Source organism: Rhincodon typus, chromosome 30 (assembly GCF_021869965.1).
Source record: "Rhincodon typus isolate 14 chromosome 30, sRhiTyp1.1, whole genome shotgun sequence".
Lineage (NCBI taxonomy): Eukaryota > Metazoa > Chordata > Chondrichthyes > Orectolobiformes > Rhincodontidae > Rhincodon > Rhincodon typus.
This window is the reverse complement of record NC_063361.1, coordinates 33,750,097-33,776,442: the sequence shown is the minus strand read 5'-3', so window position 1 is coordinate 33,776,442 and position 26,346 is coordinate 33,750,097. Positions and strand designations below refer to the sequence as shown.

Here is a 26,346-nt window from a genome sequence, read left to right as displayed (position 1 = left end):
GCCAAGCAGCATCATAGGAGCAGAGATGCTGCTTGGCCTGCTGTGTTCATCCAGCCCTGCACCTTGTTGTCTGGGGTGATTTAAGAACATGGTTTGGAATTATGGAGGCAGTGGAGTGTGGAGAGGATGGGGTGGAGATTGCTTGTCCTTTAAGATTCGGATTGCACCATTTTGATGATTGGGGGTTTGAGAGTGACACTGGGGGTCAAGCCTTAAAGTGATAACAGGGTGGATTAAGATTTCTGCTGCTGGGGCAAGATAGAGATGGATAACGATCCATTCCAGACTTTAATAGGGAAGTTGTGAGTCAGGGCTTAGATTGCACAGGTTGGAGAGGGTTAGGGTTGATTTCTGGAGATGTGGTTGTGAAGGAGGTGTGAATGTTGCTGGATGAATAATGGGCTTGAGGGTGAGGAAGTGATGTTAGACAGTCAGAAACTAAGATGGGGAGGTAGTCTGAGCTGTTAGACAATGGCTATCATAAACACAATATCAGCTGAATACTGGAGGAAGGTAACATTGAAACAGAAGCACACAATGTAGGATCAGGAGTAGGCCATTTGGCCCTTCGAGCCTGCTCTGCCAGTCAATATGATCATAGCTGAGCATCTAACTCATTACCCTGTTCCCATTTCTCCCCATAACTTTTGATTTCTTTAGTCCTCCCCTTTAGGGAGAGGCGATGGCCTAGTGCTATTATCGCTGGACTGTTAATCCAGAGACCCAGGTAATGTTCTGGGCCCCCGGATTTGAATCCCGTCACGGCAGATGGTGGATTTTGAATTCAATAAAAATTAAGAATCTAACAATGATTGTAAATCCATTGTCAATTATCAGAAAAACCCATCTGGTTCACTAATGTCCTTTAGGGAAGGAAACTGCCATCCTCACCTGGTCTGGCCTACATGTGACTCCAGACCACAGAAATGTGGTTGACTCTTAACTGCCCTCTGGACAATTAGGGATGGGTGATAAATGCTGCCTAGCCAGTGACACCCTCATCCCGTAAACAAATAAAGGAACTATATCTCCATCTATCTTGAAAGTTTTCAATATTTTGGCATCCACAGTTTCCTGAGGTAGTGAATTCCTCAAGCTCAGCATTCTCTGGGAGAAGAAATTTCTCATCCTCTCTTTCCTAAATAGCCCGCCTGGTATCCTTAGACTGTGACCCTGGTTCTGGATTCTCCCATCATCAGGAACATTCTTCCTGCATTTAGCCTGTCTAATCCTATTAGAAATTTATAGGTTTCAATAACAGCCCCTCTCATTCTTCAATTAAACTGCAGTGAATGTAGTCCTAACTGATCTAATCACTACGTGTTAGCCCTGCCATCCCAGGAATAAGTCTGGTAAGCCTTCTTTGCACTCCCCTGATAGCCAGAACATCCATCCTCAGATAAGGAGACCAGAACTACACACAATGCTCCAGGTGTGGACTTACAAATGACCTGTACAGATGCAGCAAGCTATCCCTGCTCTTTTATTCAAATCATAAAATGAGGAGCTACAAAGAATGGGAAGTATGATCTGGAATTGGAAAAGGGAGCACTTGAAGAAGAGTTGTGATAGATAAAATTATCCTGCTGTTCAGCCTAATCAGAAATACAATGAAATTCTGCCAGTTTGAGACAGAGGCATGAATTGTAAGTAGGGAGAGGCTCATCTATTAATGGACGTGTATGTTTGGAGTTGTTTCTAGTACATCCTGGGAATAGAAATGCTTTTGACCAGGTAAAGATGGTACTATTACAATCACTGATCTCAGCTGAACTGCTATTAAAACCAGGTCACACAGTGTTAACTATATTCATTGACCATAAGACATTAAGATGTAGGAGCATTTGGTCCACTGACTCTGCTTCACCTGTTGGTTTGAGATTGTTTTACCCGATGGGGGACTGCAAATGATCTGAACAGGCAAAGTGTGTCACAGTTCCAGGTGGGTTACAGAGAAAAACAACTGATATTTAGAGCAGACTTCACAATCGATACATTAGTGACTTTTTAAAGGAGACTGGGTTTTAACAGGCTGTCTGTCAGAAAAGCCTAAGAGCTTTGCTGCAGAACTTCCTCTTCACTGCACTTTCTGCCAGATCACTTGGAAATATTTCTCACTTGTAATTTCAAAAAAATCAATGAAGACCAGAGGTCAAAAACAACAGAAGGGCCTTCACTTGAACCTTTTAAGGACTGAAGTACTCAGTTCTGCATGAAGTACTCAGCACTCAAGAAGCTTGACACCATATAGGATAAAGCAGCAAACACAGAGAATCATGGAGAAACTCAGCAGGTCTGTGGAGAGAGAAACAGAGTTAATAATTTCAGTCTGGTCTGACTCTTCTTCAGAGAAGGAAAGAAGAACTCTTTAGAAGAGTCATATCAGTCTCAAAACATGAACTCTGTTTCTCTTTCCACAGATGTTGCCACACCTGCTGAGTTTCTCCAGCTTTCTCCATGTTTGTTTCAGATTGCCAGCATCTGATGTATTTTATTTTAGGATAAAGCAGCCGCTTGTTTGACACTCCATCCAGTGCCTTCAACATTCACTCCCTTCACTGCTGACGTACATTGGTTGCAGTGGGTACCATCTATTATACAGTCCCTGTAGCACTTTCAAAACCTTCCACTACTACCACCTAGAAAGGGCATGGGCAGCAGACACATAGAATCTTACAAAGGCCTGAATGCAGTGGGCTATGATGAGAAATCACGGTGGCTCAGTAGTTAGCGCTGCTGCCTCACAGCGTCAGGGACCCAAGTTTGATTCGACCCTCGGGCAACTGGCTGTGTGGAGTTTGCATGTTCTCCTGTGTCTGCGTGGGTTTCCTCCGGGGGCTCCGGTTTCCTCCCACAGTCCAAAGATAAACAGGGTAAATAGATTGGCCATGCTAAGTTGCCCATCATGTCCAGAGATGTTTAGGTTAGGTGGGTTAGACATGGCAAATGCAGGAGTAGGGGAATCGGTCTGGGTGGGATGCTCTTTGGAGGGGTGCTGTTGATTTGTTGGGTTGAATGGCCAGTTTCCACCCTGTAAGGATTCTATGATCTATGAATTGTGAAAAGTCCTATGAGGCCTATCTTGACACTGGGAGCAACTAGTTGCATTTTGCAACAGAATTCTGGGTGTCAAGATGAAATTCTTGCAAGGCAGTGGTGAGATGCCTGTTAATAGAGTTATTGCTTGTTATCATCGAATTAACTCCGAATCTCACCTCATGCATCCAAGGTTTCCTGTTGTACCACTCGCAGACGCTGAGAATTACTGCTGTGAAAGTCTGAGTGATACCTGGCAACTCCAGCTCACTCACAATCAGTTCTGAAGAAGGGTCATCAGACCTGGAATGTTAACTCTGTTTCTGTCTCCACAGATGCTGCCAGACCTGCTGAGTTTCTCCAGCAATTTCTGTTTGCATTAACTCCAGCTCACTGCTTGCTCCTCTGAAACTGGACACTGGGCACCAATATCTCAGGGCACTCTCCCCGGACATTGGCATCTGATATGTGTTTGTCTCTCTGTTCCATCATGGCACATCTCCAATCCACTTACAGGACACTTCTCCCTGAATGGCCAACTTCTACTCCTACATCTTATGGTCTCACATTGTAGTCATTGTAAATTTGAGGGCAACCTAACCTAGTTGCTCGAAGATAGCTAGTGTCTTAATTCACAGATAGTCCATTCTCCCATCAACCCTGTACTGGCTGACCTGCTAATTGCACCTGTACAAGTAACACGTTGACTTCAAAATTTTCAACCTTCTTTTCAAGTTCCTCCATGCTGTATAATCTCCTCCAGCTTCACAAAGCTCCAAGATATTGGTGCTTATCGATTTTTGGCCTCTTCTGCATCCCCACTTTTAATTGATCTACCATTGATGGCTGTACCTTCAGTTGCCTAGGCCCTATGTTTTGGAATTTCCTCCCCAAAGCTCTGCACCTGTCCACTTCCCTTACATCATGTCCTTAAAACCCTTATCTTTGACCAAATGTTTGATCACCTGACTTCTTTTCTCGTCATGTGGCTCAGTGGTATACTTTGTTTTACAATATTCCTATAAAGTACCTTGGGGTGTTTTATTATGTCAAAGGTGCCATAGAAACATAAATTGTTGTTGTTGTAGTAGGTGAGAGGGTAGAGATGTGGATGGGTTCAGAGAGGGAAGTCTATATGAGCACGTTAGATCCCCTATGGTTTCTCCTGAGGGCACAAACACTTGCTGAGAAAACACTTTCACAGACTCTGAGAGCCATCTGGCACCTGAGCCCCATGCTTTATGTAAGAACCTAGACAGCTAGCTATTCAACAGTGTGTTGAATCACAGATGAGGCCTATCCTTTTCAGTGACCAGGAGCAGGAAGGAAGTGGTCGATATTTTCCCCTTGGCAACCCTCAGTTATTGAAGCAAATGGTGCAGAGCAACTGTTTGCCTGGCTGAGGTCAGCAAACCCCTGGAGATACCTGGCGGGTATCTTTTTTGAACACCTTCTGATGTTTAGGGCCCAATGCCACACACAGGGCTTCCAACCTCATTATCCCAGAGTCTCTAGGAAGGTAGATTTATCAAAATAATTCCAGGAACCAAACGGTCAAGTTATGCAACTGCCCAAACTTGATTTGTCATCTCTTGAATATAGAATACAGGCATTGAGTCAGAGAGGTCCACAGTAGAGAAAAAGGCCATTCAGCCATTGAATCTGTGCTGGTCAAAAATAACCAACAAACTATTCTAATCCCATTTTTCAGCCTGCTGCCTGTAGCCTTGTACACTTTGACATCATAAGTGCATTTAAATATTTCTTAGATGTTACAGGCAGTGAGTTTCAGATTTCCACCACACTCTGGGTGAAGAAATAGCTCTTCACATCTCCTCTATCCTCCTGCCCCTTAGTTTAAATCTATTCCCCTGTTCATTGATTCCTCCACCAAGTCTCTCCTGTCTTTGCTCCTCATACTTTGACACATCACAACCATGGCACCACTCAGCCTCCTCTGCTTCAGGGAAAACAGACCCAAGTCTATCCAATCTCTCCTTATAACTAAACTCTCCAGCCCAGGAAACATCCTGGTAACAGATAGTAAGAACTGTCGTTGCTGGAGTCGGAGATAAAACAGTGTAGAGCTGGAGAAACACAGCAGGCCAGGCAGCATCAGAGGAGCAGGAAAGCTGACATTTCGGGTCGGGACCCTTCTTCAGAAAATGGCCCATTTCTGAAGAAGGGTCCTGACCGAAATGTCAGCTTTCCTGCTTCTCTGATACTGCCTGGTCTCCAACATCCTGGTAAATCACCTCTATACCCTCTCCAGTGCAATCACGCCTAGAACATGTGTTTCACAACTACACATTATGCTTTAGAATGTGGAAGGATCATCAAAATTAAGTGTTTGAGGAGGTTTCATTGGGTAAATTCTTGGAAATTATTTCCTCTGCTGATGGAATCAAACTGCAAAATACCAAACTCTTAAAATTAGAACTGGACAATTTAAGAAGTAGTTAATCACATAAACAATAGTGTCCTTCTCTCCCACAAAGGTATACAAAGGGATATTAAAAGTTGAAAGTTTTAAGACAGACATTGATCTTTTTGGGTAGGAGGATTGCTTAACAGAGGTGGGTAAAATGTGGTTGAGATGAGCCATGATCTGATTGAAAGAGGGAATAGGAACGAGGGGCTGAATGGACATCAAAGGCTGCCATACTCACACCTCACTCACTGCCCCTCACCCCCTCACCCCTCACTCACTGACCCCCAGCCCCTCACTCACTGCCCCCACCCCCTCACTGACTGCCCCTCACTCCCTCACTCACTGCCCCCACCCCCTCACTGACTGCCCCTCACTCCATCACTCACTGAGCCCCACACCTCACTCACTGCCCCCCACCCGCTCACTCACTGCCCAACCACCCCCTAACTCACTGCACCCCCACTCCACTCTCTCCCCTGACCTCACTCACTACCCCACCCCCTTCACACACTGCCCCCCAACCCCTCACTTACTGCCCCCGTCCCACTCACTGCCCATCCTGCCCTGCTCCCTTCCTTACAGGGTGTGGTACCCGCAGCATTAGAGCAGGGTCTCGGGACTGAGGGTGAGGGAGGCAGTGACGGATCCTGTGGGTGGGAGGGGCTTAGTCAGCAATCCCTAAATTTTAAACTGGCATTTTTCTGAGAAAATAGCAATCCTTCACCATAGTGCTAGGCTGGCAGAGTGAGATCACAGAACATTTAACACAAAACCATCTTGTCCTGCCACTGCACTTGTTCAGATAGCTGTGTTTTGCTGCTGTGTTTTGATTCTGAAACGGATGGTGTGTTAACAGTGAAGGCACAGGCATTGTGACTGCATTGGCTAATAGGGTGATGTTATAACTTATGGAGACAGCAAAAGCAGCAGTTATATAGTACCTATCACAACCTGAGGACTTTCGAAAGCACTTTACGTCTTTTCCAGTGTGGGTATTATTATGTTGCAGGAAATATGGTAATCCAAGCATTGAATATAACTGCTGGAAAACTCTGTATATCATTAGTTAGGCTGGAGCACTATGTGCAGTTCATCACATTATGGGAAGGATGTGATTGCATTGGAAAGGTGCAGAGAAGATTCACCAGGATATTGCCTGGGCTGGAGCAGTTTAGCAATGAAGAGAGGCTGGATACACGGGAGAGGGGAACCTGATTAATACAAAATTCTGAGTGGCATAAATAGGGGAGATTGCGATAAGCTTTTCCTCCTTGGTGAAGGGGTCAATAACCAGGGGCATAGAATTAAAGTAAAGAGCAGAAAATTTAGACGAGATTTATGGAAATTTTTTTTCACCCAGAGGTTGGTGGCTATCTGGAACTCACTGCCTGAAAGGATGGCAGAGGTGGAATCTTTATAACATTTAAGTAGAATTCAGATGAACCTTTGAAACACCTCAGCATACAAGGCAACAGGTTGCATGCTGGGAAATGGGATTAGAATAGATAGGTGCATGATGACTGATTCTCTTTCTGTGCTGTAAAACTCTATAATCCTATGATTGTGACTATCTCTGCACAGTTAGCTCCTTGAAACAGCAATTAAATAAACAACCAGATCATCAACTGAGGCATAAATATTGTCCAGTACATGAGAAGAATTGTCCCTCTGTGGTGTGGAATATTTTACGTCCATGTGAGAAAGCAGACAGGCCTTTAGTTTAACACCTCATCGAAAGGACTTCACCTTGGAGACTGGAGCCACCCCTCAGTGTAGCACTGGGACAATCAGCGGGGACGATGACTCCAAGCATCTGGACCAAAACTCAAACCCTTCAGACTGTGTGCTACAAACTGGGCCACAAATTACTTCAGATAGCAATGGAACAGCTGACAATATGCAGTTAAGAGTGACAGCAGAGCTTGACCATTACTGTACCTGACACCATAGAAGGCAGCAGACATGAGGATTTCATTGTGGATGGCAAGGCCCATGAAACGTGGCTCATGATAGGTGGATGGTACTGTTCGCACAGCGTAGCAGAGATAACTTCCCCAGCACAGCAAGAGGAACTCAGCTGCCAAGAGAGGGTATATAATACAGGAGAACATCAGTAACCTACAGAAACCGGGGTTATTCTGCGGAAAGAAGAAAACGTTGGGGGATATTTGAAGGAACAAAATAACGGAGGAAGTTCACAGAGTGAATAAGACAATAAGACCATAGGATGTAGGAGCAGAATTATGCCATCCAGCCCATCGAGTCTGCTCCACTATTCAATCATGGCTGAAATGTTTCTCAATCCCATTCTCCTGCCTTCTCTTCATAAACCTGATCCCTTTACCAATCAGGAACCTATCTATCTCTGTCTAAAAAACACTCAATGACTTAGCCTTCACTGTCCTCTGTGGCAATGAGTACTGCAGATTAACCACCCTGTTTGCTGAAGAAATTCCTCTTTATCTTAGTTCTAAAGGGTTATCCCTAAATTCTGATGCTATGCTCTCAGGTTCTAGTCTCTCCTACTAGAGGATGCATCGTCTCCATATCCACTCTATCCAGGCCTCTCAGTATTCTAGAAATTTCAATCAGACCCACGCCTCCCATCCTTCTAAATTCCACTGAATGCAGACCCAGAGTCCTCAACTGCTCCTCATATGACAAGCCCTTCATCTCCAGGACCATTTTTATAAATGACCTCTGGCCACCTCCAAGGCCAATACATCTTTCCTTAGTTACGGCACCCAAAACTGCTCACAATGTTCCAAATGCAGTTTGGTCAGAGCCTTATACAGCCTCAGAACAGTATGTCTCTGTTCTTGTATTCTACCCCTCTTGAAATGAATGCTAATATTGCATTTGTTTCCTAATTGCCAAATGTACCAGCCCATTAACCTTAAGAGATTCCAGGACTAGAAACCCAAAATCCTTTTGTCCTTTAGATTTCTGAAGCTTTCCTTGTTTAGAAAATAATCTATGCCTGTATTCTTCCTACCAAAGTGCATAACCTCACACTTTCCCACATTGTACTCCATCTGCCACTTTTTTGCCCACTTTCCTAGCCTGTCCAAATTCTTCTGCAGCCCTCTTGCTTTCTCAACACTACTTTCCTTTCCATTTATCTTTGTGTTATCTGCAAATTGAGCAACAATGCCCTCAGTTCCTTTGTTCAGATCGTTAATGTGTAATGTGAATAGTTGTGTTCCCAATTCTGACACCTGCGGAACTTCACTAGTCACTGGCTGCCATGCTGAAAAAGACCCCTTTATCTCTACTCTCTGCTTTCTGCAAGCCAGCCAATCCTCTATCCATGCCAGTATCTTGCCCCTAACAGCATGGGATCTTATTTTATTTAGCAGCCCTCTGTGCGACATCCTGTCAAAAGTGTCTGGAAATCCAGATAGGTCACGTCCACTGGCTCTCCTTTGTCTAACTTGCTCATTACCTCCTCAAACAATTCTAACAAATTTGTCAGGCATGAACGCCCCTTGATGAAGCTGTGCTGACTCAGCCCTATTTTACAATGCACTTCCAATCTCATCCTTAATAATGGACTCTTGAAATCTTACCAATTACCGAAGTCAGACTAACCAGTCTATAGTTTCCTATCTTCTGCCTCCCTCCCTTCTTAAACAGAGCTGTTACATTAGCCATTTTCCAGACATTGGGACCCTCCCTGACTCCATTGATTCCTGAAAGATCACTGCCAGTGCCTCTATAATCTCCTCAGCTCTCTCCTTCAGAACTCTGGGTGGCAGTGCATCTGGCCCAGGTGATTTATGCACCTTCAGAGCTTTCAGCTTCCCCAGCACCTTCTCCTTAGTGATGGACACTACATTCACCTCTGTCCCCTGACACTCTAGAAGTTCTGGTGTGCTACTGGTATCTCCTACAGTGAAGACTGAAGCAAAGTGACTATTCAGTTCCTCCATCATTTCTTTGTTCCCAATTACTACTTCTCCAGCCTCACTTTCCAATGTCCACTCTTGCCTTGCTCTCGCTTTTTATATATCTAAGAAAACTCTTGCAATATTATTTTATATTACTAGCTCGCCTACTATCATATTTCATCTTTTCCCCACATATTGGGTTTTTTTTATCCTCTGCTGGTTTTTAAAGCTTCCCAATGCTCTGTCTTCCCATTAATCTTCACCACATTGTATGCTTTTTCTTTTGGTTTTATGCTGTCCCTGACTTCCCTTGTCCCTTACTATGTTTCTTCTTCCTTGGGATGAACTGCAGGGTGAATTCTATCATTTTATGGTCACTGCCCCCAAGGGGTTCTTTCAACTTAAGCTTCCTAATCAAATCTGCTCCATTACAGGGCCAATCCACCTAACCTGCACATCTTTGAAACTGGAACAAACCCACACAGCCACAGGGAGAATGTGCAATCTCCACATAGACAGTCAGCCAAGAGTGGAATCGAACTGGGTCCCTGGTGCTGTGATTCAGTAGTGCTAGCCACTGAGTCACCATGCCGCCTTGTCCCTGACCACTAACCAAGTTCAAGGTAGTTAATCAGAGATGGTAAGAACTGCCGATGCTGGAGTTTGGGAGCTTACAATCCAATGGTCTCAATGTGGACTATACCAGTTTCAAAATTTCCCCATCCCCGGCCTCATCCCATGACCAACCCTCCTTCTCATCCCCGCCTCCTTGACCTGACACAACCTGTCCATCTTCTGTCCCACCTATCCGCTCCTTCTTCCTCACTGACCCAATCCCCACCACTGCCTACCTGCACTCACCTATCACCTATCATCATTCCCCCTACCTTTCCCATTCCCACCCCTCCTCTCTCTATTTATTTCAGAGCTCCCTTCCCCCTCCCCCATTTCTGAAGAAGGGTCCCGACCCAAAATGTCAACATTTCTGCTCCTCTGATGCTGCCTGGCCCGTTGTGTTCCTCCAGCTTCACACTGTGTTATCAAGGTAGTTAATGTAAGGTATGTGGCTGTCCCCCTCCCTAATGTCTCACAGTATTCAAAGCTCAGACTGCAGCTCATCAACTCTTGAACCGGAGTTCCTCAAACAACCAACATTTGTTACAGATGTGGTCTCTATTGGAGTCCACTAGCTCTCACATAGAGTCTTAGTCATAGAGTCATACAGCACGGAAACAGACCTGGCCCAGTATTTCTATTTTGTTTACTTAGTTTTTAATTTGATTTTTAAACATTCCACACTGGTCTTTTAGTTTGTAGCCTGTAAATATTTCCCCATCAATGTGAAAGTAACGATAATAGATGGTCAAATTAGTAGTCACCCCAACCAATGAACTTATGGTTTATCTGTGATAAGGAGAAACTGTTTCCAGTGACAGGCAGGTCAATAAATAAAGAGCTTTGATTTATAATAATCAGTGAACAAATACCAGGTAAGATGAAGAAGAAGGTTTGAAACAGCACATTGTCGCAATCTGGACTGTACTGCCTGAAAGGATGATGGAAGCAGTTTCAATCTCCTTGATTCACACTATTTCTTCTCTGGGGATTCCTGGAAAGATTCAGGGGCTGATCACTCTCTTAAACCATGTCATGGACACTGCTCTCATGGTCTTGTTGGGGACCCGAATGCAGAAATTCTGACCCAGAGGTAAGGACACTACCCAATGCACCACAAACCTCAAGCAGATTCAATAATAGCCTTCTAAAAGGGATTGAATAAATACTTGAAGTTAAAATATTTTCAGGAGTGTTGGAAAAATGTCAAGCAGTGGGCCAAATTAGTCAACTCTCAAAACGCTTGCACAAGCAATTAGGGCAGAATGGCTTCCTTCCTAGTTGTAGCATCACAGGCAGGGATTTGTTGGGAAATATAGTCGAGTGATATGACTGCTAATTTAATAAATCTAGAAGGATCTATATAATGTAGACCATGACCAGATGTTTCATCTTGTTCAAAAAAGCACAGTCAGAGAATGCAACCGGTACTTATAGGGGGTAAATTAACCCATGGAACAAGTGACTGAGTGGTTTATCCATAGAATAGGTTTCCTGGAAGATGTCAGCAACATTTTGTACTGATTAATTCAAATGCAAATTGCAGAGCTTTTTCAGAAAATAACATTTTGGAATATAGTGGGCTGAATTTTCTAGTGGGTGGAAACAGGGCATATTTCCTGCTCCCTGCTTCATTACAAAAGCCAGTTCTAATTGGATCAACTTAGTCAAAAAGATTCCCCCCTCCCCACAGCTGTTGACGGTTTGAACATTGAGAGGTGCCAGGACATCACAGTGCCTGGTGGCACTGCACAGCCCTAGAATAGGCTAAGTCCTGGACACGTAGAATTGGAAGGCATTGGGAACCCTGGGGGAGGGGTGAGGGGGAGTGGGTTTGGAAGGCAAATGGGGAAGCACAAATTGGGTGGGGTTCATCTCAGAGGTACACTCAATGCACACAGCACCCCACCCCCGAAAAGATGCATCCCATTTTCTTCCTGGTTTTCCCTGCAGATGCTGAAACGTGGACACTCCTTTCAATTCCACCTGCCCACATCAAGTGTTTACTGGCATTGGCAGCGCAATGTTTGGGTAAAAAAAATAAAAACTGAAAGTGCTGGAGAAACTCAGCAGGTCTGGCAGTCTCTGTAGCGAGAGAAACAGAGTTAACGTTCCAGTCTGATATGACTTTGGAATGTTTCTATTTTAATACTTGGGTCAGTTGGTTTATTAAAATGTTCAATTTCTTGTTAACTATTCCTTTCAAAATGACAGGCAGGCTGTCAATTGGAGCTATGTTGTAGGGATCAGGTTGAGGGTGGTGGAGAAGGGTTGGCTAGCCACCTGAGATACTTTATATGTCCATCCTCCATCTGACTCTGTCATTAACCATCTAAACTGTTCATCTCTGTCCATTTTAAAAACATATAACTTACAAATTTGTAATATTTTCACATGGCCAGACAGTGGGAATAGGTGCATTTGGACCTATGGTTCCCACCACTGGGAATTTCCTCTTCTTAGGTCTAAGTCTGATGTAGACTCATTAATGGAGACTGATTGATGTGCTCAGTCAACAACTTCATGATTCTTCTATCAAATGTCTACTAGGATGGCAGAAGGTACATTAGATAGACTTTGGTCTTTTTTTAGCTGTCTATTCCTACCTCTGACCTAACAGGGTTAAGGATCTCTCAATGCCACAAAATATGAGTTGAAGAACCCACCAGGACTCTGATATCTGAAATTGATAATGAAATTATGCTGTGTGAATGTAGGCCAATATTTAACACATTTGCAGGAAATTCCCAATTGCTACTTAGGGGCAGCACAGTGGCTCAGTGGTTAGCACTGCTGCCTTACAGCACCAGGGACCAGGGTTCCATTCCAGCCTTGGGTGACTGTCTATGTCAAGTTTGCACATTCTCCCCTGTGTCTGCGTGGGTTTCCTCCAGATGCTCCAGTTTCCTCCCACAGTCCAAAGATGTACAGGCTAGGTGGGTTAGCCATGGGAAATACAAGGTTACAGGTATAGGGTTGGGGGGGTGGTGGTGAGTCTGGGTGGGATGCTGTTCAGACAGTCGGTGTGGACCTGTGGGCCCAAATGGCCTGTTTCCACACTGTAGGGATTCTATGAGTTATTCTCAATGAGTCAACATCCCAGGAAACATAGCAGGTAAAAGGAATTTCATACAAAAGGACTTTTCTTCCACAACACCATCCAAACCTGCAATTTCTACCACCTAGAGGACAGGGACAGCACATGCATGGAAACACCACTGATGTGCTTTGAGATTTTCACTATGTTAGCCCATGTAACCTATACCAGAAACAGCTAGGTTTGTTTTGAGTCAGATATATGGCCAAAGTACTGGTGGCTAGTTTTGGAATGTGCTCTATTCTTGAGCAATTCCATCAGGTCAGTTAGCTCAGTTGGTGTGATTTTCGGTGCAAAGGGAGACCAACAGTGTAGACTCAATACTCATGCTGGCTGAGGCTACTCAGAAGAGATGTAACCTCCATTTCAACCTCTCCCTTTGCCTGAGGCGCAGTGACCTTTGCATTAAGACACCCCCAGTCATCTCTTTCTCTAATAAGGGAGTAATCCTATGGTCCAATAGACAATGTTGACTTCACCTTTAACAACTTTTTATGTACATGAATGTGACATCTCAGACTGACATATGCATTCTGAGTTACATACTCACTCAGATTAATAGTTTCTTATATAAACATTGTTGAGTGGCTAACTGACTAGAAAACTCATTCCTAGTTCAGAAGAAGGATCACTGAACTCAAAAAGTTAACTGTTTTCTCTCCACAAGTACTGCCAGACCTGCTGTGTTTCTCAGGCAAACTTTCTTTAAGTGACTAGAAAACTGAATGTTGCCAAACTGCTGGGTGACTGACTGTACAGAGATGAAGATGGAGACCTCTTATATGAGAGTGTTACATGTCACCACGTTATCTAGAGATCTGTCCAATAAACAACAACCACCATTGGCAAGTTCCCCTCCAAGACACTCACCATCCTGTCTTGGAAATATATCTCTGTTTCTTCACGTTTCCAGGACAAATCCTGTAACTCCCTTCCTGACAGCATTACCCACATCCCAAGGTCTAATTGGTTCAAGAAGGCAGCTCACCACCAACTTCTCCAGAGCAATTAAGGATAGGTATTAAATACTGAACTCACCAACAATTTCCCATTTACAGTGAATGAATGAAAAAAAAGTTTCATATTTATAGACAATATGATTTTAAGGCACTTGTGTTTTGAGGTCAGAAGATATTACTAATTAAGAGTCATACAGGGAAAAGAGTAGGAGAGTGGTCCAACTCCCCAGGACCATCCTGAAATATGATGGAATTAAAGATTAACATCCCAGACACTCTGTACCAAACTCAGAAAGAAAATCGTGAAGATGCTAAAAAAGGTCTTTTTTACATTTTCTCTGGCAATTGGAGTTGGGACATCATGTGACAGAGCCACCAGGAATACATCTGACCAGAGTTGGCAGCCTTCAGAATCGAATTTTACATGTTAAATTCTTTTCAAAATGTGGAAAGAGAAAAAGATGATGTAGTTGGTGTTTGGGTTTGTAATGTCTTAAAAGCTACTCATTAAAACTCATTCTTAGCCAATAAACATGTTCTCATACTCAGCAAATCCCTGGGAGCCAGGAGAGGGTGTGGAATGTCATTTTTGGAGGCTGTTGTTCAGGCAAATAAGGGCAAAAGTGAAGTTGTAAATCAAAAATAAAATAGAAGGAGAAAAGGGGGAGGGGGGAGGCAGAACTTATAGAATTGTTTTTGTACAGCATCATGTTATTTCCCTAGACTGTCAGAGGTTAAGGGGTGAACTTATAGAAGTTTATAAAATCATGAGGGGCATAGATAGGGTGAATAGTCAAGGTCTTTTTCCAGAGTAACGGAGTCCAGAACTAGAGGGCACAGGTTTAAGGGGAGAGGGGAAAGATTTAAAAGGGACCTAAGGGGCAACTTTTTCATGCAAAGGGTGGTGCGTGTATGGAATGAGCTGCCGGAGGAAGTGGTAGAGGCTGATACAATTACAACATTTAAAAGGCATCTGGATGGGTACGTGAATAGGAAGGGTTTAAGAGGTATATGGGCCAAATGCTGGCAAAGGGGGCTGGATTAATTTAGGATATATGGTCGGCTCAAACGAGTTGGACCAAATGGTCTGTTTCCATGTTGTATGGCTCTGTGACTCTATGACTCTACTCCAAAAGATCTCAGTATGTTTCACATGAAGTGAATTTTGTGACTTGTTTTGATAAATTGGACAATCTGTATGGAAAATTAGATTTGCAAATTAATGTTCACAATATTTTAAAATTAGCTATGACAGCTAACTCACTCCAAATGTAATCTATTACATGAAGTGTTTTGCAATGTTTCAATATTATAAACTACTGTACAAATGCTAGTGCTCCTTTCATATGTTATGTTTGTGTCATGATAATATTGCAACAACATTGTGACAACTGCGTTAACATAAAATTAATGTAAGATGTAACCAAGTGGTGTTTATCGTAAGTAAGGCTGTGAAAATATATCCCGATGTAACTCTGTGAGAGTGTATCTCGGGAAAATCTTTGTGAAATAAGTCTGGAAGAGTCTGTGGGATCATAACCCAGGATGTGAGGCCATGATATGAAATACTTTGTGAAGTTCTGAGGATGTGAAAGGCACTATATAAATGCGAGTCTTTCTTTAGATGTGATTACATTATTCAGATTGAAAGCAAGATTTAAAATATTGTGCATTTTGATTCACAATTAATTGATAAATCCCAGATTAATGAATGAGCAGATTAATCACATCAACCCTGTTTCCCCATTTCCTTTGACCTCACCTCTGACCCTAACATCTGTCGAAAATATTCATAAAGGAGATCCCTTATCCCAACCTTCCCACCTATCACCCACATTTTATAATTAATAAACACATGTTCAGATCAAATGAAGGGATAAAAGGCATGTTTTTCTTAAGCACACCAATAATTTTCCTCCAAAGTTGGTCAGAATTCAAGTCAATCCAAAGGCAATCCTGCTGAAGGGTTGGTAACCTCCATTTCTTATGGTTGGTCTGCTCTGTTTGGGATGTGCATTGAGAAACTTTCACACTGTAACATATTTCACATCATATTCCCTAATGGCCTTGTTCCCTTTCTGTTGCTGAGCAGGCCTCTCTCATTAAATTGAGTGGTTTAGACTTGGGGGCTATTACAAAGGAAGCACAGAACCATCACAGAGCAAACTGCAGCTCTAATGAGAGATGGTTAGATTGTTTATGCAGCATACTTTGTTCCACATCAATGCTTCAAAACGGGGCATCACTGAGCATTTGACAGACAGCTGGAGATAGACGGGAGAGCTCTAAGCAATTTGCAATGACTTAGGCTGCACCAGGATCAATTCATCATATCTTATAGCTTTTGTCATCAAACCTGGTCCCACATTATTTGTTACCAGCTGTCTGATAAAAGGGAAGGCTAATGGAAAAACTATTTAAGGGATTTACAGGCAGTTTGTGCGAATCCTTCTCTCTGGGGAGAGATGTGAATGTCACTGATGTGCTTACATTTCATTTTAATGCATGCATCATCAGACCAGATTGTGAGCTGACTTTAGTTTTATAAATTTATTTTGAATTTTTAAGGTCAGGGGACATCACTGCTGGAGATGGACTGTTGCAGGTACACAGTGTCAGCGTCAGATCAGATATGACTGGTTAGACACAGAGTAAACCCCTCTACCTTGTTTGAACAACCTGTCCCTACCTCAAACTCTGAAGACCATCATTATGACATTTTGTTACTTGACACCTCTTTTTGTGATTTGCTGAATGCAATGAACAAATTAGAGATCTTTCCATCCTAGGAACTGGATTGCTGAACCAGGGACTAACAATGAGAGATAGTGCACTGACTGGATATGAATCTACATGTCAATGGTAAAAGTAACTTTACTACATTGAAACAGCCAGATCACACAACAACAGGCAATTTTCTTATTGAGTGAAGGTTGTAAATGAAAGTGGGAAGTAGAAAAGATTTTTAAAAATTGCTGTCAATTATACTGCTGCGCCCTACAGCGGTTAATGAACATTTCTTTTAAAATGAAACTTGCAATTATATAGCACCTTTCTGAATTCAGGATCTCCCAAAAAACTTTGCAGCTAATTAAATACAATGCTGTGTAATCCCTATTGAAATGCAAGTGATAATGAAATGTTTTAAAGCACAGACCCTGGGACCTTAAGTGATTGGTGGGCCAATCGTCTCTCTTTCACCAATGAGATTTAAGGACAGAGAAATAGGATTTCATTGGGACTCACAATGGAGAACAAGGTACTCAATCCAATAAGTCCATGCCAGAGTTTATGCTCCACTCAGTGAAAACAGGTTAAAAATTTGACTCAATATTTAAAGAGACAGAATTGAAAATAAAGATTAGATTAAAAGAGATAAAAGAGAAAGGAAGAGTCGACTTTTCTATAATAAACATAACCGTAAGAATTCTTGAAATGTCTAGGAACAAGTTACTAGTTGCAGGAATCAAATTCCATAGTGCCAATTATTTCCTTTTGGGGTTGGAGAGTTTGAGTTACAGGGCCATGAATTTTGTCAGCAAAATAAAAGGCCCTTATATTGTCCAGTGCCAGCCCTAACCTCATGGTGATTCACTTTAACTGCATTCAGGTAGAAATCCTTTTCAAAATGTTGGCAAGGTTGAAAACGCTTTGCTATTTTTGTAATACTAACAGTGCTACAGCATATATTATTGAAACAATTCACAATTCATGCTATAACTCTTCCTTTCCATAAATTACTGGACAATTTACAGTCTACTATTATCAAGCTATCCACTATGTTCCCAGCAAATTCTTAGTCATTAGACACAGGATAAATCAATTGATATTTTCCAGATCCTTTTATAATGGGGCTATTGGGCAGTACTTTGAACTAAAATGTTTCTCTTGAAATAGTATACCTAGAATTTGCCAAAAACACTCATAAACACAACACAATAAAACTGTAAATGCTACCAATGGCCATCATGTAGTCCCACCGATCGAGCTGGCACATGTTAAATAGCTGTCCATCTGGAGTTTGTGACTGAATGACCAGTGGGATCTTCCTGTCCATGTTCTCCCAGGCAGCCAGTGTCCAGGCAATGAGAAACCAACAGACTGTTAGTACAATGACACCCAACATCTTCAGTACCCTGCAGCATGTCATGTAAGGTACCCGCTGGGCAGTTCGGGATAGGAACACCTTCAACACTCTGCAGGTACATAAAAAAGGAGGGGAAAGAGTGTAAGAGAGAGAGATAAATAAAAGAATCAAAAATGGAGTGATGGAAAGGGAGGAGGTAAAGATAAAACTAGAGGGGACAGAAAAATAATCATTTTTGTAGCACCAATAACATAGTAAGCCACCTCAAATTGTTTTTCAGAACAGAATTCTGGAAGTTAATTTATTCATAAGTTCAGTACAAAGAAAGACAGTACTGAGTGAACTGGAGAAATGCCATTTAGCTCATGAACATCAATAGACCAAGTGTGAGTAGCTCTGTCAATGTTCTCAACTTATTCTCATTCCCCATGGGAGATGGTTTATTTTTGTTAAATCGGAAATCCAAAATATTTTCTAGGTAACATTCCACATGCTGAATAATGTGCCAGCTATTGCTGCTACAGCAAATTATGTTGTCATTTCTGACTCATTTTATTTATTTAAGTTTCAATTGCATTCTGGATCTGATGGAGAATTCATTAATTCTCAGAATGTTGCATTGGCATTCGACACTCCATTCAAATTGCAGCGTACACACTTACACACACACAGACTCATCCAGACAATCACATATTTGGACTTCAAGTGAATCTTGTTCCAAATGTAGAATGATAGTTTAACACTAACCGTTAGAATTACAGATTATATTGCACAGAAACAGGCCATTTGGCTCGAATGGTTCACGCTGGTGTTTATGCTCCACACACATCTCTTCCCACCCCTCTTCATTGAATCATATCAATGTATCTTTCTAATCTTTTTTCCTCTCCTATCTAGCTTCCCATATGAATACCACGCCATTCACCTCATCTGCCCCCTGTGATGGTGAATTACACAGCCTCACTGTTTTCTGGTTCAAAATATTTCTCCTGAGTTCCTTACTGGATGTATCATTGATATTTGTGCCCCTTAGTTTTGGACTTAAGTGAAATACCTCCATGACTACTTTATCAAACCCTTTTCAAAATCTAAAAGGCATCTATCAGGCTCCACCTTATCCACCTCTTTGTGGAGAATGTTGACCTGATCCCAGACATTTGGAATGGTCCTCAGGAGATGGACAGATATACAACAGGTAGATTCGCAGGTAATGTATAATAACATAAACTGCTTGCACTTTGCCCAAATTAACGTAGGTCTTATGTGAGCTTTGTTGACAGGCTATTCGATTATAGAAGCAATTGCTGCATATTCATTCACTCACACTTGAGCTGCTTAGAAACAACCTGGATGGTGGACATTAGGGGACCCTGTTGAAAATATATATCACACTGGGATTTCTGGAAGGCATGAAAAAAGGTGCCACATAAAATGTTATTGTGCAAAGTAGGAGCTCATAGTATAAAGGCAACATGCTAGCATGGATAGAAAATTGGTTGACTGGCAGTAAACAGAATGTTTGCCTAAAAGAATTTTTTTTCTGATTGACAATTATAACAAGTGGGGTCCCGCTGGGGTCTGTGCTGGAATCTCAACTTTTTGCAATTTACACCAATGCCTTCCAATGAGGGATGCAAGTACATGGTAGCTAAATTTTTAGATGACAAAAAGATAGATAGGAAAGTATGTTGTGAAGAGGCCAGAAGGAGTTTGCAGACCGATATAGATAGGTAGAGTGAATGGGCAAAAATCTGGCAGATAGAATAAAATGTGATGAAATGTGTAGTAGTTCCCTTTGGCAGGAAGAATTATTTAAATGGAGAATGACTGCAAAATTCTGAGGTGTTCTGGTGCCTGAGCCACGAAAAGTTTGTATGCAGGTACAGCACATACTCAGGATAATGGGATGCGATCCTTTATTAATTGAGGAACTGAATATCAAAGTAAGGATGCGTCAGTTATACAGAGCACTGGTGAGGCCACATCTCAACAACTGTGTTCAGCTTTGTCTTCTTACTGAAAGGAAAAATGTGAATGTTTTGGAGGTGGTTCAGAGGAGGTTTACTCGGTTGATTCATGGATTGAGCAGGTTATGTTAGGATAGGTTGGACAGACTGGGCTTTAGGAAAGTAGGGGGTAACTCGACTGAAATTTATAAAGTTCCAAATGATCTTATCAGGGTGCTTGTGGAAAGAATGTTTTCTCTCATCTAGAGCTGGGTAGTTCAAGGCATGATATCAGAAATTGGATCTTTACGCAAGGCAGAGTAGAAATCTGGTCTCTCGTCCAAAAACCTGTTAAGGTTCAGGTCAATTGACAACTTCAAAACAGAGATTTCAAGAATTTTGTTGAGAACTACATTTGGATTTGAGAAACCAATGTGACCAGATGGAGTCAAGATATAGATCAGGCAAGGTCTAATGGAATAACAGACCAAGATCAAGGACTGAATGGCCTCCTTCTGTTGCTAACAGAAAGACAGAGAGACAATGTTGTGGCTTAAACTTGAAACTTGACATGAAGAATCATGGGTGAAATTTCTGACAGCAGATAGTAGGCAAAACTTGGTTCTTCAAGTAAGCAAACTGAGATTGGTTTCACAGAAATGGGTTAGAGATTATGTAGATCAGAGTTGGTTACAATGTAAGTTGCAGGATGATAGAAGCCCAGCACAGTTACAAAGTAAAATGATCTAACTGAAACTGCACTCTTCACAAAATCACTGGTAGAAGGCTCAGGTCTAAAGCAATTTGCTATATAAATAATTAAACGGCATCCACCGAGGAATGACAACACTATATCCTATTCCCAGTTCCGAAACATAATTTCAGGCAATTGCAGTGAATTTGTGGCTTTTCACCTGAAGGGTCTTAAAGGACAAATGTTGACAATGAGTTTCTCTTGATCCTTACAGAAATATAGATTTCAGAGAAATTACTTACACTGTTTGGCTATAAACCAGGGTAAACCAGATCTCTGGTTCGGGAATACTAGCTAAAGTCTCATAGCACCAGAATTTGAGGTGGGAAAATAATTAGACCAAAGAACATGAACATGATACGACATCCATTCTATACTAGGATCTTTAACCCTTACTTTTAATATTTCGGTTATAAATTCCTACATCCAGTTATAATGGAAATTGTCTATATAAACTTGTCATGTATATAAACTGTAATGAGACTCCAGCACTCATGGTAACACTGCAGTGCCTCCACTGGCAGAAGGATGTGATTAGAGTGAACCTGATTATTTATCATGAGAACAGTGATAGGAGCCCATGTAGCCATGGTATTAATAAAGGAACTGTTACTTGTTAATAGATTCGGCTCATGTTCTGTTCTTCATATAACTTCTTCAGATGAAAGTACTCCCCATACACACAGAGGATACTCAGATATACCCCAAAAAGATGCAACATTTGTCCTACATGACAATTAGGAAGTGAAACCTGACCGGTAAAGGGACATCAATCAGAAGTCAACTTGGTGACTCAATGCCCCAAGGTACCTGTAAATCTTCAATGTTACTGTTCCATAGATGATGGCAAATCCCAGTGTTCGCACCCATCGCAGGAGAACACATCGGAAAACACTGGGTTGAAAGTATAGGATAAACACCTGTTGGATGAACACAAACAGAGGCAGACTTTAACAATTGGGTACATGCCCAGGCTTGTGGTGAGTCACTCACCTCTCAACTCCCTAAAGTCTGTCACTGGGTCAAGTTCCTGCAAGTCCCTTCCTAACTGCACTGCAGGTTTACCGACCCTGCCTCCTCTCCCACTAGACAGCAGCAGTTTACCACCACCTTCTCAAAGGCAATTAGTTGGACAATCAATGCTGATCCAGCCAATGATGCCATATCTGCGAATGAATTTAAAAAAAGTTAAGGAATTTCTGCTGAAGTGTTCATTAAATGCTAAAATCCTGTTCACTGCCTTTGGCTTAAGAGGAAAATATACACTGACATTGTGATGAAGATTTGCTTGCCTTCCAATCTACTTCTGTGCATTTTGTAGCACCTCTTTTGCTGTATTTTATTGAGAGCAAAAACCACAATGCGACATTAACAGTGCTATACTAGCTAAGGAGCAGTCAATTCAATTCAATCCCAGGGAATGTCCCTTCTTCCTATGTGGGTTCAATTGTTAGATGTACAAGCGAAGGGGCTGCGCAGACATAAGGTTTTGTGGCTCTGTGTTGAGTCAGCAACTTATAGATGAGGATCATGACCATATCTTCTTGGGAATTATTACTGCTCGATGGAGGAGTCTTCATGTTAGTGAGGAGAGAACTGCACTTGCCTGTGATCCTTCTTATCCTTGTTTGACTTACTTCATTTTTCACATGTTGATGCTTTCAGTCACTGGTGGTTTGTGTTTGGGTCAGAGTGTTTCCAAAATTCTCCTTTCTATTCTTGTTAATGAAATAGTCAACCAAATTAAACCAAATTAGAATTGACTAAAGAGCATTGTATCAAAAATGAAATCATAAGTGAAACTTATCAAATGTAATTACAATATCATGCTTTTTGTGGCAGGGTTGGAGCAGGGGGGATGTTGAAACATCCCTAGCCCCTGTGGTGCCCACTGGTCATGGAAGGCCTGACCTGAAGTGTATTAATGGACAACACATGCATCCTTGCTTAGTGCAGGAGCAACCATGGAAGAGAGGCAAGCAGCTGGCTGCAACACCCCTCTCCACTGCCCACTGCCTGGCTCTGTTAGTGACCACTCTGGCCCAGCCCAGGATCTTTCTGCCCCTCTCCACATTGTGTCCATAAACATCAGAAACACAGAATCCTTTGTACAGATATTTCTTATCAACCTGTCCAGGATTTTATTACATACCTCTGGAGCAGGTGGGACTTGAACCCAGGTCTCCTGGCTCAGAGGTAGGAACTCTATCACTGTGCCACAAGAGCCCATCCTTCATATTATGCTGGATCAAAGGAACTGTCTAATCAGCATTGGTAGAGAGGATTCAGCCTTAACAAGGAGAGGCACTTGTCATACACAAGATATAGTTTATTGCACAATAGCAAAAAGTAAAAGTTAAATTGATTAATTAGGCAGAATTATAAAGACTATCAGGAGCCAAAGTTGACAGGACTGTTTCCATTGGGACCTTGTGACAGGCTCCTCCTGCACCAAAAGAATGTGACATTATTCGATTGAAGTGTCACCAGATCCACCCAACGTTAACTTTTTCAGAATCATTGCTTTATACAACACCATGACCACTTTAGGTTGGTCACTTGGATGGCTAGAAGTGTACCCTTTAAAAGTCAGCACCTTCCCGACTGGAGGCAGGCAATCAAGGTGCTCCTGGTGCTATTTGAGCAGGACATACCAGGAAGCAGTGGCACAACAACAGCATGCATTTCCGAACAAAATTGGATCAAAAAGGTCACTTTTAATTATCCAAAAAACAGTAGAAATGTTTTCACTTTTGATTCATTTTAAATTCCTTCTGTTTCCTTTGTTTAAATTTCACATTGGAAGTGGCTTCTGAATTTGTGCTGTATTGAGGAGGTGTTCCTGATTGAAATTGTAAATTGTGACGGGGTGATACAGGGAGTGAACATTGCAGTAGCACTTTCATTTCATAGCTCAGGAAGTTCCTGAGTTCAGCCCTACAACTCAGGCTTACGAACGGATCTGAGCTGATGCACCCAGTTCAATACGGTGGGAGTGCCACACAGTCACACAGGAAACTGAACATTAAACTGAGACTCTATCTGTCCTCACAGGTGGATGTACAAGTCCCATGGTACTATTGTGAAGAACAGATGAGTTTTTGCTTTCCTTGGTCAACATTCATCCCTAACTAATATCAATAAAAACAAATTCTGATTGCAATTGTGTTGTTGTCTCTTGGACCTTGCTGCATGCAAATTGGCTGCTGTGTTTCTTACATTGTAACTGTGAAAGTATTTCATTGGGCTATAAAGCTGCTTTCGGATATCCTGAGATTGCAGAAGGTGTTTAATGCATTTTTTTCTTCTTTTTTGGGATCAAAATTCCAGTGTGGCAGGTTAAACCCTCCTTTCCACTATTGGACTTTCACAAAATTATAATTAGGGCAGCACAGTGGCTCGGTGGTTAGCACTGCTACCTCACAGCACCATGGACCCGGGTTCATTCCAGACTTGGGATACTGTCTGTGTGGAGTTTGTAAGTTCTCCCTGTGTCTGCATGGGTTTCTGCCAGGTTAGATGGATGAGCCATGGAAAATGCAGGGTTACAGGGGTAGAGTTGGGGCCAGAGTCTGGATGGGGAGCTCTTTGGATGGTCAGTGCATACTTGATGGGCTGAATGGCTTCTTTCTGCACTGTAGGGATTCTATATAATATTCTTGGTCTTGCTTTGTTGCTAATGGAATAGTTACAAAGTCTGCTGAGGTAAGGAAATATGAAGTCTCTTGAAGACATATCTTAACCTGGCTTCATCTTGCTATGAGGCTGCAATGGAGAGCAGGTTCATGTGATGTCACACCACTTCCTGTGATGATTGTTACACTGTGTCTCATTAACATAGAACACAGTCAGGCTTAAATTCTTGTGCCACATCTCCCCAGATCTCTGACAATAAATTTCTTCTACAGGGCAAACTCCTGTGGCGGATTCATTAATCCACTCAAAATGTACTCTTCATTTCTTTTGAGGAGATTGGGCATTTGCATCCTCCATGTGGTATCATGGTTTCTAATGGGTACAGTAATTGGAAGAAGACTTGAGTTCACTAATCAGGCCATCATTAAGATTTCTCAATGAACTCAGCATCTCCTTTCTGTTTGACTGTGTTGATGACTCCTTTGACTGTGTAAAAAGTTGTTTTGTTTGGAAGTTAGTGCACATCTGTTCTATTGTGGTACCAATTTTGATTTGAATGAGGCAGACCTGTGGAAATGGTTTGTGTTCAACCACTTAGAAACATGAAAGATCACGGTGAAGAAGTGAGAGACTGAATGAATTATTTCAAGGTAAAATGAGATATATTATCTATTATTGTTAAATTTACTAAGAGATGCAAGTTTACAATAAAAACCCTTGCTTAGCATTTGCTTAAATTTGCTTAATGCAAAACATTATTGGGATAATATTGAGGGTGGTTTACTTTCCATTGAGACTATGCTATGCGTGTCATGATAAAACTACATAATGGCATATCCCAGTCATAACTTGAAGATCAAAATATTGTGTCCAGAAAAAGAGTATGAATGAATTGGAAGAAAGGGAACGAGATACTATAACCATTCAGCCCAACTTCCCAGTATTTCAACATGAGGCAAATTCAATGTGAACTTTTGGAATTACAGCTTTAATAGTTAAAAATAAAAATGACTAATCCTCGATCAGGAACAAGATGACAAAAGTGAGCAATTATCATTAGATGCGTCAAACATGTAAATTCACTTTCCAAATTTAGAATGAACCATCTGTCATCCATCTACAAAGAAAAGCTCTCACAGAGACACTGATTCACCAGCAGGATAATTGCTGGCTTCAATATTACACTGTCAATGCACTTCGATGAGATCTGCCTGTTTTTCAGGATCAAAAAGTGGTCAATAACAGATTGGACCAGGGTCACTCAGAGTTCCTGCTGAAGAGACAGTTAGCTGGAGGTGAGAAAAGAGGGCAGCCAGTTTGAATTAAAGGGCCCAACTTCCTGCCTGTTTGCATTTTTGGTTAGAGTGTGTGAAGATTATGGGAATCAGATACATACTTGAACATTTGGAGAGCTACAGAGAAACTGTGGAGAGTGGCATTAACTGGATGGTTCTTACAAAGTGCTTGCATAGGTATGATGGGTTAAATGATCCCTTTAGCAATATGATTCTATGATTAAAACTAGTCTTCCTGACCCACGCAGAGTGCAGTAGAACACAAACATAGATATGTGGAATTTTCCCAGAGTTTTAAGGTTGTGGGCAAAGGCAAGAGTAGAATTTGGGATAGGTGTTGGCCAGTAGTTGGGGTTTTGAGACAATTGTTTATTATTTGGGTATCTGAGACAGTTATTGTTAGTTCTCTGGTATATAAGACAGGTATTGCCCAGCAGTGAGGGGTATATGGAATGGTTGTTACCTAACAACTGGGGTATCTGGGAGGAGTGTTGTGTATTTGGGACAGGTATTACCCAGTGGTTGGCTAACTGGGACAGGTGCTGCTCAGTGCGGTGTACCTCAGACAGGAGCTGCTCAGTGCGGTGTACCTCAGACAGG

General features: G+C 42.0%; 1 protein-coding gene across 1 annotated transcript in view; it reads right to left on the bottom strand.

Moving 5' to 3' along the window:
- The window catches only part of LOC109932884 (probable G-protein coupled receptor 158), a 111,813-nt gene that overhangs the window by 10,612 nt on the left and 74,855 nt on the right, over positions 1-26,346 (bottom strand). Inside the window, exons 5-7 of the mRNA XM_048614424.1 lie at positions 21,626-21,735; positions 17,986-18,224; positions 7,401-7,544 (exon numbers count right to left, since the gene is read on the bottom strand). Of these exons, the coding sequence (XP_048470381.1) occupies positions 7,401-7,544; positions 17,986-18,224; positions 21,626-21,735 (493 nt within the window). The remainder of the gene's footprint in view (positions 1-7,400; positions 7,545-17,985; positions 18,225-21,625; positions 21,736-26,346) is intronic.